The sequence below is a fragment of the Palaemon carinicauda genome, chromosome 27 (assembly GCF_036898095.1).
Source record: "Palaemon carinicauda isolate YSFRI2023 chromosome 27, ASM3689809v2, whole genome shotgun sequence".
Classification (NCBI taxonomy): domain Eukaryota; kingdom Metazoa; phylum Arthropoda; class Malacostraca; order Decapoda; family Palaemonidae; genus Palaemon; species Palaemon carinicauda.
The window spans coordinates 28,812,842-28,828,065 of record NC_090751.1 but is presented as its reverse complement, the minus strand read 5'-3'; the positions used below and the strand labels follow the sequence as shown (position 1 = coordinate 28,828,065).

The 15,224-nt window shown below is 31.4% G+C and overlaps 1 protein-coding gene across 1 annotated transcript in view; it reads right to left on the bottom strand.

Annotated features, from left to right (window-relative positions):
- Window positions 1-15,224, bottom strand: part of LOC137620859 (spondin-1-like) — a 50,143-nt gene that overhangs the window by 10,842 nt on the left and 24,077 nt on the right. The window contains exons 2-5 of the mRNA XM_068351306.1: window positions 12,114-12,218; window positions 7,930-8,109; window positions 6,261-6,362; window positions 2,287-2,361 (exon numbers count right to left, since the gene is read on the bottom strand). Coding sequence (XP_068207407.1) covers window positions 2,287-2,361; window positions 6,261-6,362; window positions 7,930-8,109; window positions 12,114-12,218 — 462 coding nt within the window. The remainder of the gene's footprint in view (window positions 1-2,286; window positions 2,362-6,260; window positions 6,363-7,929; window positions 8,110-12,113; window positions 12,219-15,224) is intronic.

The window sequence follows — 15,224 nt, the reverse complement described above, 5'->3', positions numbered from 1 at the left end:
TTTTTTTTTTTCTTTTTTTAGGAACTAATTACCTCATCTAAATCTTCGATGTTTAGAAACTTGCAACTGACCTTGGGAGTCTTCGAATTTGAGTGAGTATAACTTTACATAAACTGTATTTTGTTAATATATTTGTAATGTTTTTTATCGGGCATAATTTGACGTGGCGTTTCGCAAGCTAGCATTTCTGATGTTATGGTGATCAGTTTAACTTGGCGATTTAGTAATAAAGCATAAATTAGAGTAATTTTTCACTAGAAAATAACGTATGTAGTGTAAGTTTATTTTCGTATGTTTGTAATAAAAATGAGTAATTTAAATCGAGCACCGATCGAGTTAATGAGGAGATTTTTTAATTAAAATACGAAAAACAGATCGTGAGAGCCACCGAAAATCGGTACTCTATTGATGAAACCGGGAAATTTGACAGATGTGTCTTTCATGGTAAAGTCGATCATTTGTCTTGTTATATAAGAATATTTTCTTCCTCACAAATAAACATTATGGGCTTATGAGGAAGAGAAAAGTCGACCAAACTGAGGCGAAGGGAGTATTTAGAAAAAATAAACTTTAAAAGATTTTGAGGTTGCTATGAATAAAAGTTGATGTTTGCATGGCCCCCTTATTACTGTGAGTTTAGAGAAAATAACGTGTAAATGTTAATGTATTTGTAATGAATAGAAGTGTTGCCTCTGAGAAGGAAGATAGTTGCATAATAATGTTTTCCTTTGTGAAAGTAAATATAAGAGCAGGTATAGAGCAGGTGTGGGATTAAGTTTACAAAATAGGAATACATGTTGTGATTATGTTTCTTCTATTACACTGGTTAATTAAATGATATTTAAGACAAAAGGGAAATGATAGGGTATTGTTTTCATGAATGGAAATCTTATTGTTTTTGTTAACAAGGGTAAAATTATTTGGCTTTACAACTTGTTGTTTAGACTCCTATTCGTGTTTGGGAATCTAGAATAATGGCGGAAACTGAAAAGAGAAATGGCAATTGAAACTCGGTGGAAGGTATCAGGAAGATTTATGAACTGTTAAGCGTAGTTTTTTTTTTATTAGCAATCAATAGTGGGTATGAAAAGTGTAAGACGATAAAACAAACGTGTGGGGTTGAAATGCTTTGAGTTACAAATTATTTAATATATATATATATATATATATATATATATATATGTATATATATATATATATATATATATATATATATATATATATATATATATAATATATATATATATATATATATATATATGTAGAGAGAGAGAGAGAGAGAGAGAGAGAGAGAGAGAGAGAGAGAGAGAGAGAGAGAGAGAGAGAGAGAGAGAGAATATTGGTATGATAAGAAGTATCTAAAAAAAATGAAATTGAAGGACCTTGGTGATCGGAAAGCTGAACATGTTTTTTGACGGGAATAATTTTTGTTGTTGTTGTTGTTGTTGTTGTTGTTGTCAAGTTTGTAACCTGACGCTAATAAAACTATGGTATATTCTGAAACTAATATGAATTTATTGAATTGTTTTTAATGGGGTAATAACTGCTATCTTGTTTCCAAATTTAAAAAGAAAATAACTTTTAGTGAAGATTTTAATAAAGATTGATATTTATTTTAAGAAATGACACAAAAAGATACAAGAAATCACAGCACTCGGGGATTAGCCAGAAAGCATTCTCTCTAATACAAGGAAACGAATTAATTAATAGTTAGACAAAGGAGGGAAATGAAACGTATACATATACATATACATACACATAACATATACATATATAAGTGTACATATATACAGCAACATATATGTATGCATGTGTTGAAGCATATATATAATTATAAAAACATATGTATATATATGTATATATACAGTACAGTATATATATATATATATATATATATATATATATATATATATATATATATATATATATATATATATACTGTATATATTTAGTTATACATAAATATATATACTGCATATATATACACATTTATATATATATATGTATATATATATTATATATATATATTTGTATATATAAACATACTTATATATATACATACATATACATATATATATATATATATATATATATATATATATATATATATATATATATATATATGTATATATATATATATATATATATTATACATATCTTTAATATCGAACACTGCACTCAACACAAAAACATGACAATCATCATCTAACGAAAGGTATTACTCTAAAAGACTCCACCATCTACAGGGAAATTGACATCATGTTTATTATGAGGTCATAACCTTACCTTATCCCTGTCGCTCATCGGTTTGTCGTTGACCTCACCAGATTTGGCTGGTTTTTGTTCATTATACCACATATTCTGATAAGGAGAGCAAAAATCCGGCCTCAAAACTCACATGTTTGGATGTGAGAAAATTGGGGGCTGATCAAAATCTACTGGTAATTTTTTTTTATTACGATTTTTCAATATTTATCGTTTTAATTTGTGTTAAGGGAGATATGTAGTTGGTATGATTGCTAGAAAATGGGGTACTGAACAAAATCTAAGTCACTGGCAATTTTTTGTTTTCTATTTTTCAATATTTATCGTTTTAATTTGTGTTTATTTAAGAATATATGTAATTGGTATGATTGCTAGAAAATTGGGTACTAAACAAAATCTAAGTCACTGGCTAGTTTCTCACTACAATTTTTCAATATTTATCGTTTTTATTTGTGTTCATTTAGGAAGATGTGTAATCGTCATGATTGCCACTACAGATTTAACTGTTACTGATAAGTAAGTACTAGTTATGTATGACATATGTATATGTATATTTTCACATCAGTGATACTCGGTTCGTTTATATAAATAGTTTTGGGCATTACGGCCAGTGTTGAATAACTAAGCATATAAACAATTGTAATATGAAATCATTATGAAATGCATTACACATGAAAAATAATGTAAGGTTTGAAAGCAACATTGCCCTATAGGGAACAATATAAGGCAAAAAAAAAAAAAAAAATAATAATAAAATAAAATAAATAGATAAATAAAAAAAAAAAATATTAAGACATATTATTTGATGAAACCTGTTCGTACTAAATTCAGGGATACATATGTGAAAATGGAGATAAATGCAGCACAAGAAGTTTAAGCCTATCGGTCGCAGCCAGGTAATTTAATTACTGACCTCTTCCTTACGTTATTTAGGCCTTACCCTAAAGGTGGGATGTATTTACCTGTGGTCAGGTAGGCCACCAACAACTTAATTGGATTACACTTTGATTTCCTTCGCACTAGGCTTCAGATAACACCGTGGCAAAGGGAGTGAGATATTTAGATAGTTTATTTCTATTTTTATTTTTCTGAACTTACAAAAAAGAGGGGGGGGGGTCAACAAATGCTCGCTTTTGCAGTCATTCGTAAAATCAAATAATTCATGCTGCCTTTTTTTTGTGTTAGAGATGTCTTTCTTATTTGACATACTATTTTAATTATCAATCTAAGTTCTAAGAACCCAAATGCGGAAATTTATACTGAGGTCAAAAACAAAAAGAGTTTAATTAAGGATAATTTACACTCATTCAGTCACCAGTTCAACGTGTTTATTAATGTGAAATTGATATGGGCTTCAGTTGCCCTTTAAGGAACTTTTTAAATGAACATCTTGCTGGAACTACGATGGGTGACGTGATATTATTTCTTCAAAGATATGTTATCTTCAGCCCTATTTAGATATGTTTAGAAGCCATAATGGATAGTTTGATTGGATTTTCCTTAGTGAAAGGTATGATAGGTTTACTAGTTTACCTGAGTAACTGCTAATTTTAAGTCATGATAAACATATGCTTAGTTATTCTTCAGCCATAGTGAACATATACTTGTCACATATTCTTCAAGTCGTTGTATCTTCGAACGCTTTATTTGGCCATTAACATAAATTCAAGGAAAACGTATTTTTCATTATTTATCTGCATTAAGAAATCGGGTTGATTATGCATGTGTTAATTACATATTCTTTTAATAATATTTGATGGATTTGAATGGGTTACTCATCCAATCTGAAAATCATTTAATCAACCATTCTTAAAAACAATTAGTTTCCCATTTATAAGACCAATTAGTCATCCATTCATAAGACCAGTTAGTCAGCCATCCGCAAGACCAGTTGATCAGCCATTCAATACTCTATTTAGTCTGCCATTCTCAAGACCCATTAGTCTCTCATAGTTAAGACTAGTTAATCAGCCATTCTGGAGACCAGTTAGTCAGTTCTTCTTAAGACTCAGTTAGTCAGTTCTTCTTAAGACCAGTTAGTCAGCCTTTCACAAGACCAGTTAGTTTGCCAATATCAAGACCAAATAGTTCTCCATTCTTAAGACCAATTAATCTGTCATTCTTAAGACCAGTTAGTCTGCCATTCTTAAGATTAGTTAGTGAGCCAGTCTTAAGACCGGTTAGTATCTCATTCTTAAGACCAATTAATCAGCCAGATCTTATGACCAGTTAGTCTGCCATTCTGAAGACCAATTAGTTTGCCATTCATAATACCAATTAATTAGCCATTCTTAAGACCAGTAAGTCAGCCAATCTTTAGACCAATTAGTCTATCATTCTAAAGACGAATTAATCAGCCATTCTTAATATTAATTAATTAGTCTATATCAAGACCAGTTAGTCTGCCATTCTTAAGACTAATTAATCAGCTAATCTTAAGACCAATTAGTCAGCCAATCTTTAGACCATTTAGTCAGCTATTCTTAAGACCAGTTAGTCAACCATTCTTTAGACCAGTTAGTCTGCCATTCTAAAGACCAATTAATCAGCCATTCTCAAGGCCAATTAATCAGCCAATCATAAACCAGTTAGTCAGCTATTCTTAAGACCAGTTAGTCAGCCAATCGTTAAACCAGTTAGTCTGCCATTCTAAAGACCAATTAATCAGCCATTCTTAAGACCAATTAATCAGCCAAGATTAAGACCAGTTAGTATGCCAATCCTAGGATCAATTAGTTTGCCATTCGTAAGTCCAATTAGGTTGCCGTTCGTAAGACCAATTATTCAGCCATTCTTATGACCAGCTAATCAGCCAATCTTAAGACCAGTTAGTCAGTCATTCTTGAAACCGGTTAATCAGCCGTTCTTAAGGCCAATCAGCTATTCTTAGGACCAGTTAGTCTGTCATTCTTAAGACCAATTAGTCAGTCATTCTTAAGACCACTTAATCAGCTAATCTTAGGCCCAGTTAGTCTGCCAATGTTAAGACCAGTTAGACAGCCATTCTTAGGACCAGTTAATCTGCCATTCATAAGACCAGTTAGTTTGCCAATCTTAAGACCAGTTAGTTTGCCAATCTTAAGACCAGTTAGTCAGCCATTCTTAAGATCAATTTATCAGCCATTCTTAAGACCATTTAGTATGCCAATCTTAAGACCAGTTAGTCAGCCATTCTTAAGACCAGTTAGTCTGCCATTCTTAAGACCATTTGATTAGCCATTCTTAAGACCAGTTGATCTGCCATTCTGAAGGTCAATTACTCTGGCATTCTGAAGGTCAATTACTCTGGCATTCTGAAGGTCAATTACTCTGGCATTCTTGAGACCAGTTAGTCAGCCATTCTTAAGATCAATTAATCAGCCATTCTTAACGTCAATTAGTTTGCCATTCTTGAGACAAAGTTAGTCTGGCATTCCTAAGACCAATTAGCTTGTCATTCTTAAGACCAGTTAGTCTGCCAATCTTGCGACCAGTTAGTCAGCCATTCTTAAGAACAGTTAGCTTGTCATTCTTAAGACCAGTTAATCAGCTAATCTTAGGCCCAGTTAGTCTGCCAATGTTAAGACCAGTTAGACAGCCATTCTTAGGACCAGTTAATCTGCCATTCTTAAGACCAGTTAGTTTGCCAATCTTAAGACCAGTTAGTTTGCCAATCTTAAGACCAGTTAGTCAGCCATTCTTAAGACCAGTTAGTCAACCATTCTTAAGATCAATTAATCAGCCATTCTTAACGTCATTTAGTTTGCCATTCTTGAGACAAAGTTAGTCTGGCATTCCTAAGACCAATTAGCTTGTCATTCTTAAGACCAGTTAGTCTGCCAATCTTGAGACCAGTTAGTCAGCCATTCTTAAGACCAGTTAGTCTGCCAATCTTGAGACCAGTTAGTCAGCCATTCTTAAGACCTGTTAGTCTGCCAATCTTGAGACCAGTTAGTCAGCCATTCTTAAGAACAGTTAGCTTGTCATTCTTAAGACCAATTGATAATTGAACTTACATGATCGAAGTAATGCTTGTAGGCAATGTCCTCCAAGTTGACAAGGTCGTAGGGAGCTTTGATGGAGTTGTCGAAGTCTTCGCTCAGTTTGTATTCTTTCATCTGTTTTGACCAAACACAAAAAGGATCTTCTAGTTATTTTGGACGAGAAAAGTTGCAACACTAGAGTTTGTGAATGGGAACATTAAGATTGTGCTTTATAGAAGGCCAGTGGTTAATACAAATGACCCGTAAATTTTTAGATGAGAAATTTTTCACTTTGAGAGTTAAGAGCATGAACAGCTTGGGTTTAAGTTGCTTATGCTCTAAGAGTATGTTAGATTGTTTTGATTTTTAGATCGTGTATGATTTCGACAATGTGATTAAAAATATTAGAATTTGAAATTTTGCCTACTTTTAGGTATCGGAACAAAATACCTCAAATATTAGATTGTGCACATCAGCATATGTGAACAAAATACTAGGATTTTATCGTGCATACCTTTTGAGTATGCGGTTAAAATGCTTCGTGTGTACTCTGAGTATGCTGACAAAAATATTTAATTTTTTAGGTCATATGTACTTTCAAGCATATGAATAAAACACTAAATATTACATCTTGTGAATTATTGAGTATGTAACTGAAATACTGCAAATTTTTAAACGTTGTACTAGAAATATGAGAGAAAACACATTAGCTAAATATACCCCAGAGTGTGTAAACAAAGTACATTAGATTTTAGATCTTGGATACCAAAGAGTATGGGAGCAAATTAATTTGAATTTTTTATTACGTTTGCTCTAGACTAGATTATATGAACACTATAGGTTTTCAGATTTAAGTAAAAGGGAAAATAGTTTGGCTATTATTTATAGGAAAGTTGTATCTATATTATGCGAACGAAGCACTGAACTTTAGAGCTTAGTTCATAGAAAATGAAAAGACCCTCAGGTTATTTGAACGAAAGATTTTAGGTTTTAAATCATATGAAATCTAGAATGGCTAAAAGAAGTAATTTATTTATAACAAAACCTTTCGAGTTTTGGATTTTTATTTTAGAACGAAATTCATCAAGTAGGTAATTTTGATGTATTAAAAAGAAACACGTGTATTTGAACCATAAATTTCGAATATAGATTATGCGAACGAAACATTTTGTATTAATATATGATAATTTTGTTTCACTCTAGTGCCCTTCAATTAAGCACTTTTATATCTAGATACTCTGCACTCAAGATTAGTCAAAACTGATATCAGCATAAAAAGTAATCACTGTGTACATAAAAATCACTTTAGTATTGGTAACCTTTCGTAGACATTTCATGAAATTATCAGTTTTAATAGATTGAAAAAAAAAGATGGACAAAACTTTTGAGGAAATAGAAATTATAAAATTTTTTGGGTCTTGACATCAAGATTCTAATTGAAGAGAAAAGCTAGAAAAATACTTTAAGCATTGTGAATAATAAAGTTAATTTCAAACCACATAGACAGTGCAAATAGAAAAGGACGAAAGAAACATCATAAAAAAAGGAAAAAGAACACGTAAGAACACCAAGACATGAAAAAACGCCAAGAAGATTAACATTTAAAGTTAACGAGAACAGACTCTGACACCAAATAAAAAAAGAACACTAGAAGAAAGAAAATTAATAAAAGAGAAGGAAAACAAAAAAGTAAATAACAAACCTTAGTAATGGTGAAAGTAGCAATGCGTGGGAGGTGGCGTAGCGTAGGATAGTAAAAGGAATGGGCTGGGTGGTTCGGATAGAGGCTGGTGATGCGGAAGATCTTCTCCGGGGGGCTCGTGGGCCAGTTGGGCGAGGTGAAGGTGAGGCCGTTGTCCGTTCCAGCGTCCATGGGGTCCACCTGGAATTATATTCCAAAAATAGGTCCGTTACAAAATGTCTTTACGGGCAAGAGCCCGTGCTGGTGCAAGGCCAGTTGGATCTTTTAGTTACGACAAAATTAAGTTTCCTTTATGTTTTTTATATTAACAGCGTACATGGGGTCCACCTAGAATCATTTTCCAAAAACAAGTCCGTTACAATCTGCCTTTACGGGCAAGAGCCCGTGCTGGTGATAGGCCAGCTGAATCTTATAGCTACAACAAAATTAAGTTTCCTTTTTTGTTTTTATATTATTTTCCAATGTCCATGGGATCTACCTGGAATCATATTCCAAAAAAAAAAAAAGTCCGTTACAAACTGTCTTTACAGACAAGAGCCCGTGCTGGCTCGAGGCCATAGAGATCTTATAGCTACGACAGAAATAAGTTTCCTATATGTCATTAGGAGATTTATTTAAAGACTGTCTACTGGATTCTATTACAAAGATTTAATTACAGACGTCATTGACCATGCTAGTTGCGACGCCAGCTTCTGTTATTAAACTACTTGATTAAATCTGATGTATATGATTATTCATGAATTCTTTTCATTTGCTCTGATTATGCATATTAACGTTCATAAAGTTTATCTCATTGCGTATAAATCTTAAATATAACCTCTCTCTCTCTCTCTCTCTCTCTCTCTCTCTCTCTCTCTCTCTCTCTCTCTCTCTCTCTCTCTCTCTCTCTCCTAACAGTCTCGAGTTTTATACTAAGCAAGAAACGAGAGATTTGAGCACGTTTTTAATATCTCATGTGTCGTGGTAGACCTTGATAGAGTAGGACTGGAATAGTCATAGTTAGTTCTAGTATATATATATATATATATATATATATATATATATATATATATATATATATATATATATATATATATATATATGTATGTATGTATATGTATATATATATATATATATATATATATATATATATATATATGTATATATATACATATATATACATATATATATGTGTGTATATATACATATATATATATATATATGTATATATATTATATATATACATATATATATATATATATATATATATATATATATATATATATATATATGTATATATTTATATATATACATATATATATGTATATATATATGTATATATATACATATATATACATATATATATGTATATATATATATATATATATATATATATATATATATATATATATATATACATATATATACATATATATGTATATATATAAATATATATATATATATATATATATATATATATATATATATATATATATATATTTATATATATGCTTTATGCATTATGTAAAGTTTGTTTAGTAGTGAACGCTGCATCGTGGGTAAAGGGTTTCAGTGACCGGCCGATGAGCATCCTGTGTAGAGGTACGAAAGGGTTGATATTAAGGAGGTCTTTTATCGTACAGGGATCTTATCAATAATTTAATATTTCAATGATAAGTGAATCATTGTGAGTTGTGTTGTTTCCTATAGAAATGTAATGCTAGATATTAAATATACCCTGAAGAAGTGTACGTAATACACGAAAGCGCTTGGTACCTGGTCTTTCTCTTTCCTATTTCCTGTAGATTTTACATACACACACACGCACACACACACACACACACACACACACACATATATATATATATATATATATATATATATATATATATATATATATATATATATATATGTATGTGTGTGTGTGTGTGTGTGTGTGTGTGTGTGTTGTACTTCCCATGTAGATTAGATAGCAATCAAAGCTAAATAAAGCCGACCTCATTCAATAATCTAAATACGGTGAGCTATCACTAAATATTTCCAAAATATCGCCTAACTCCACTGCCCCCTAAATTGCCATATCAGTTGAAGGTTACATATTATAGGGTATTTAAATGATATATATTGACACCCATAACAATGATTTAATCAGTTTGTGCTTTGAATCAACTGATGAAACTTGACATATGTAAATGACTAATTCTTTTAGGGAGATGAAAATCATTGCAATTTAAGATGTAATTCCTTTCGTATCTATTTTCTTTTCAATACTTTTTTTTTTTATTAAAGTTGTTTCTGTTGTGTAAGTTTTTATCTTTTATTTTCATTATTTTTAATATTAGAAAATCATAATCTTGATGAAATCAATACTGTTTTTCTTTCTTACTTTTTTTATCCTAATTTATTTTTATCAATTGATTACCGTTATTTAGCATTCCTTATATTATCTTTAATTGGCTTTCTATTTATTTATATATAGTTCATTTATCAAGCTAATGAGACCCCATTTATCTATCCAGCTGCTACTGCACGTATAATGTTGTAATTAACGACGCAATCTCAAAATATTTTATAATTTAGTTTATATATTTTTTAAGTTTTTTATTCTATTTTTCTATTTTTTATCTTTATTTTTCTTATTTTTTGTACTTTATTTTTCTGTACTATACGTATGAATTCTATTATTTTCTAAAAAATTACATTATTTCCCTTTCAATAGTTGTTTCAGTTGCCTAAGTTTTTATCTTTTATTTTAATTATTTTCAATATTAGAAAATCATCGTGATGAAATCAATATTATTTTTTCTGACATTTTTTTTAGTGTATTTAAGTTATTATTATTATTATCATTTGACTACCCATATTCATCATTCATTATATTATCTTTCATTGAATTTCTATATATTTTTATATAATTAATTTATCAAGCTAATTAGAACTTCATTTGTTTATCCAGCAGCTGCTGTACGTAGAATGGTGTAATTAACGACGCAATCTCTAAAGGAATACCAAAACATTTTTTAATTTAGTGTAGAATTTTTCTTTATTTTTTTTAATCTATTTTATTTGTTATTTTTATCTTATTTTTCTCAAAAATATGTATTTATTTTAATATTTTCTAAAAAATTATATTCCAGACAAACACCCAAATTTTAGAGGAACACAACAATCTCACATACACTCATCCCGTGATCCCCCCCCCTTCCCCTTTCCATCCCCTGTCACCCCTACCCCCCCCCCATTTTCCATCCCCTGTCACCCCCTATCTCCCTTCCCCCTACCTCCCTTCCCCCTACCTCCCTTCCCCCTACCTCCCCTCCCCCCCGGCAAAGCAAACTCGCCACCTGACCATTCCGTCTCTTCCCGACATCTTGTAGCTCCATTCACAAGCAAATTAAGCGAGTTATGTCGACATGACACATCCTCGTGGGAGAGATATACTTCCACGTTAATCAGGGCCTGCCCTCCTCTCTACAAAATCTGACGTATGGCTCATTCCGCATAAATAAACCACAGATTGCCTCAGATTAGTGGCAATTTGCCTCCTGCAGCCTCTCTCCTCTGATGGCTTCGAACTGTCCCATCCGTTTTGGTTTTCTAAAAGGGGAAGGGGGGTTGGTTATCACGGTCTGAATACACCTCTTTATTTCATTCACCTTTTTTTTATTCTTTTATGCAACGCCCACCTGATGCAGGAAGTGGTGCGTTTCTCTCTCTCTCTCTCTCTCTCTCTCTCTCTCTCTCTCTCTCTCTCTCTCTCTCTCTCTCAATGTGTGTATGTATATATGCAACTTATCATGCACATACTTAATAATATCAAGAAAATTATTCTTCTCTGTCTATTAATAGAAACTTAAACTATTGGATAATATATATATATATGTATATATATATATATATATATATATATATATATGTATATATATATATATATATATGTATATATATATTTATTTATGTATTTATATATTTATATGTGTATGATGTATGTATATATATGTATAAGTATACATATATATAATTATACATATATATATATATATATATATATATATATATATATACATATATGTGTGTGTGTGTGTGTGTGTGTGTGTGTGCGCGCGTGTGCGTGTGTGTATGTGCGTATTTAGAGTTACATTAAGACAGTGAAGACACAAACACTCTCTCTCTCTCTCTCTCTCTCTCTCTCTCTCCTTAATTACCTGGATTTTGACATTATCCACCCAATTTCCATCTTCACACAACTCGAAGCTATCGACTCCAACGAACCAGTCGGGAGATGGCACGATCTTGGATATCAGGGAGATCTGAAAAGAAAGAAAATAAAATGGTATTAGACCAAGTGGATTATGCGTCGTGGATAAGGAGCCACTGAATTATAGGCTTGATACATTATGTTAAATCTGCTTTCAGATACCAGGTCAATGTAGGTCTGCGTTGAATCGTTTCCTTTACAAACATGGTCATTAGAATTACAAGTGAACTTTTTCTTTATTATTCTTTATATATATATATATATATATATATATATATATATATATATATATATATATATATATATATGTATATATATATATATATATATATATATATATATATATATATATATATATATATATATATATATATATATATATTAAGGTACTTAGAATGTGAACAGTAAGGTCATTTAAGATATTCACTTGTGCAAAGTTTTTCATTGTTAGAAAACAGTAAACTCCGATAGATTTCTTAATGGAGGTAATTTATTTAAGATTTTGATTTTAGATTTACTTTGGGTTTCATAATGCGTGTTATTAGGTAAATTGATATAGAATCCGCTATTTTTTACATTGTATTTTAAGGTAACAAAAGTCATTTTTAATTATAATGATATAAATTGGGGTTGTATCTATTTGGCCTTATAAAAGTATATCAAAATGACTGCAAGGAATTAGGAGTAAGTTTAAAGGTATAAAGATTAGGCTTTTAAACCCTCTAAGATAACCAGCCAAAATTGAAAAATATGATTCCTTTATCAGGTTTTAAAATTGTTCTAAGAGTAATTACCTTCCTAAGCTAACTATTTTATTATTTTATCTTATTTTTAATATTTTTTATTTTTATTTTATTTTGTTCTATTTTCCTTATCACTTCACAAATGTAATGTCACCCATTACAAAAGTCGGATTACAAATAAATAAGTAAATAAATAAATACATAAATAATTTATTTTATTCTATTTTCCTTATCATTTCACAAATGTAATGTCACCCATTACAAAAGTCTGATTACAAATAAATAAGTAAATAAATAAACACATAAATAAACACATGAATAAATAAATAAATTTAGTTTCAAAACTAAAATTTCCGCAGACAATAAAATGTTGTCCCTTAGGAAAAAGCCTTAATAAGAAAGATATTTTGAGTCCAGTGAAAAAAAAAAAATATCAAAATCGGGTGAAAAGTAAAAAAGAAAAGAAGTCTTTTGTTTAAACCTCATCTCTCTCTCTCTCTCTCTCTCTCTCTCTCTCTCTCTCTCTCTCTCTCTCTCTCTCTCTCTCTCTCTCTCTCTCTCTCTTAAAAAAAATGACTTTCAACATAGCTAACGAAATTACGGATTGCAGAGTTGATGAAAAATATCAAGAGCAATTTGTCGCGAAAGCTCCTTTTTTGGAAATTTAATCTCACTGAATTGCTCATGCTTTTAAATGTATCCCCTACGCCCTAAAAGAACCCATTCCCCCTTAAATTTACCCCCTCCCCCTAAAAGAACTCTTCCCCCTTAAATGTACCCCCCTTCCCCTGTTTTTCATGTAACATATCTGTCGCTTTTATAGTTTGTATCCCTTAGATAAATTTTTACTGCGATTTAGTGTTCAATTTTCACTTGACACGAATTCAAAACTTGTGTTTATCACATACTTGTGGTGACTGATGTAGTAACGTCCCTGACTGGTGATTGCCAGACTGGGGTTCGAGTCCCGCGCAAACTCGTTAAATTCTTTGGTGGCTGCAACCTTACCATCCTTGTGAGATAAGGATAGGGGATTTGGGGGAGCCCATAGATCTATCTGCTGAGTCATCAGCAGCCATTACCTGTCCCTCCTTGGTCCTAGCTTGGGTGGAACGAGGGCTTGGGGGCTGATCATATGTGTATATGGTCAGTCTCTAAGGCATTGTGCTATTCGATAGGGCGATGTCATTTTCCCTTGCCCCTGCCATTCATGAGCGGTCTTTAAACCTTTAAAACCATCCGTATTAATTTTTAAAATTATTTCTCCAAACAAAAAGAACAAAAAACACACACAGTCTCCCTAATAACCAGAATCTATAAATCATCTCCATTAGCTTCATTGTCGAGCTCAGCTTTCAAGCAAGAAGGCTGTTAACAGCCCTTATCCAGAGTCTTCGTTTCACTGATTTTTTTTTTTTCCAGATTCACAGTCCTTGTTCATTAACTGGATTTTAATCTCCATTCCTTCTCTACGAACATTGTTTGCTCTAATTCAGTCTGTGGTTCCAAATTTACTAGTTTCAACTTTAATGTCAGATTTTGAACTTGCAATTATTACTGGTGTTAAAGAAAAAATCAACACAGCTTCTCTTAAATCTTGTTAGCTATATGTACTTAAGCCTAGTCCTCTTCCTAATCCAGTAATTAACTCCTTTAGTGTCATCTAAAGATATTCCTCTCTCTCTCTCTCTCTCTCTCTCTCTCTCTCTCTCTCTCTCTCTCTCTCTCTCTCTCTCTCTCTCTCTCTCTCTCTCTCTCTCTCTCTCCTTTTCTTATATTTATCGTAATTTTTCTTAAAATTACATGTAACTATGTGCTTCCTCCTGTGAATTACAATAATCATGCTAAATACCCTCAAATACAAAACGTTTTTATTACAAAGCCAATAACTTTCTTTGACCCTGTTTTGTCTTTCGTGTTTGTTTTGTCTTTGTCAATTTTGATAATCTGCCCTAAAATATGGACCAAGATATTGTATTTTCCTGTATCAATTTGTGTATTCACCTGTATGTATACAGGATTATTTACCTGTATGTATACAGGATTATTTACCTGGATGTATACAGGATTATTTACCAGTATGTATACAGGGTTATTTAATTGTATGTATACAGAGTTATTTAATTGTATGTATACAGGGTTATTTACCAGTATGTATACAGGGTTAATTAATTGTATGTATACAGGGTTATTTACCTGTATGTATACAGGATTATTTACCTGGATGTATACAGGGTTATATACCTGTATGTATACATAATTATTTACCAGTATGTATACAGGGTTATTTACCTGTATGTATACAGGATTATTTA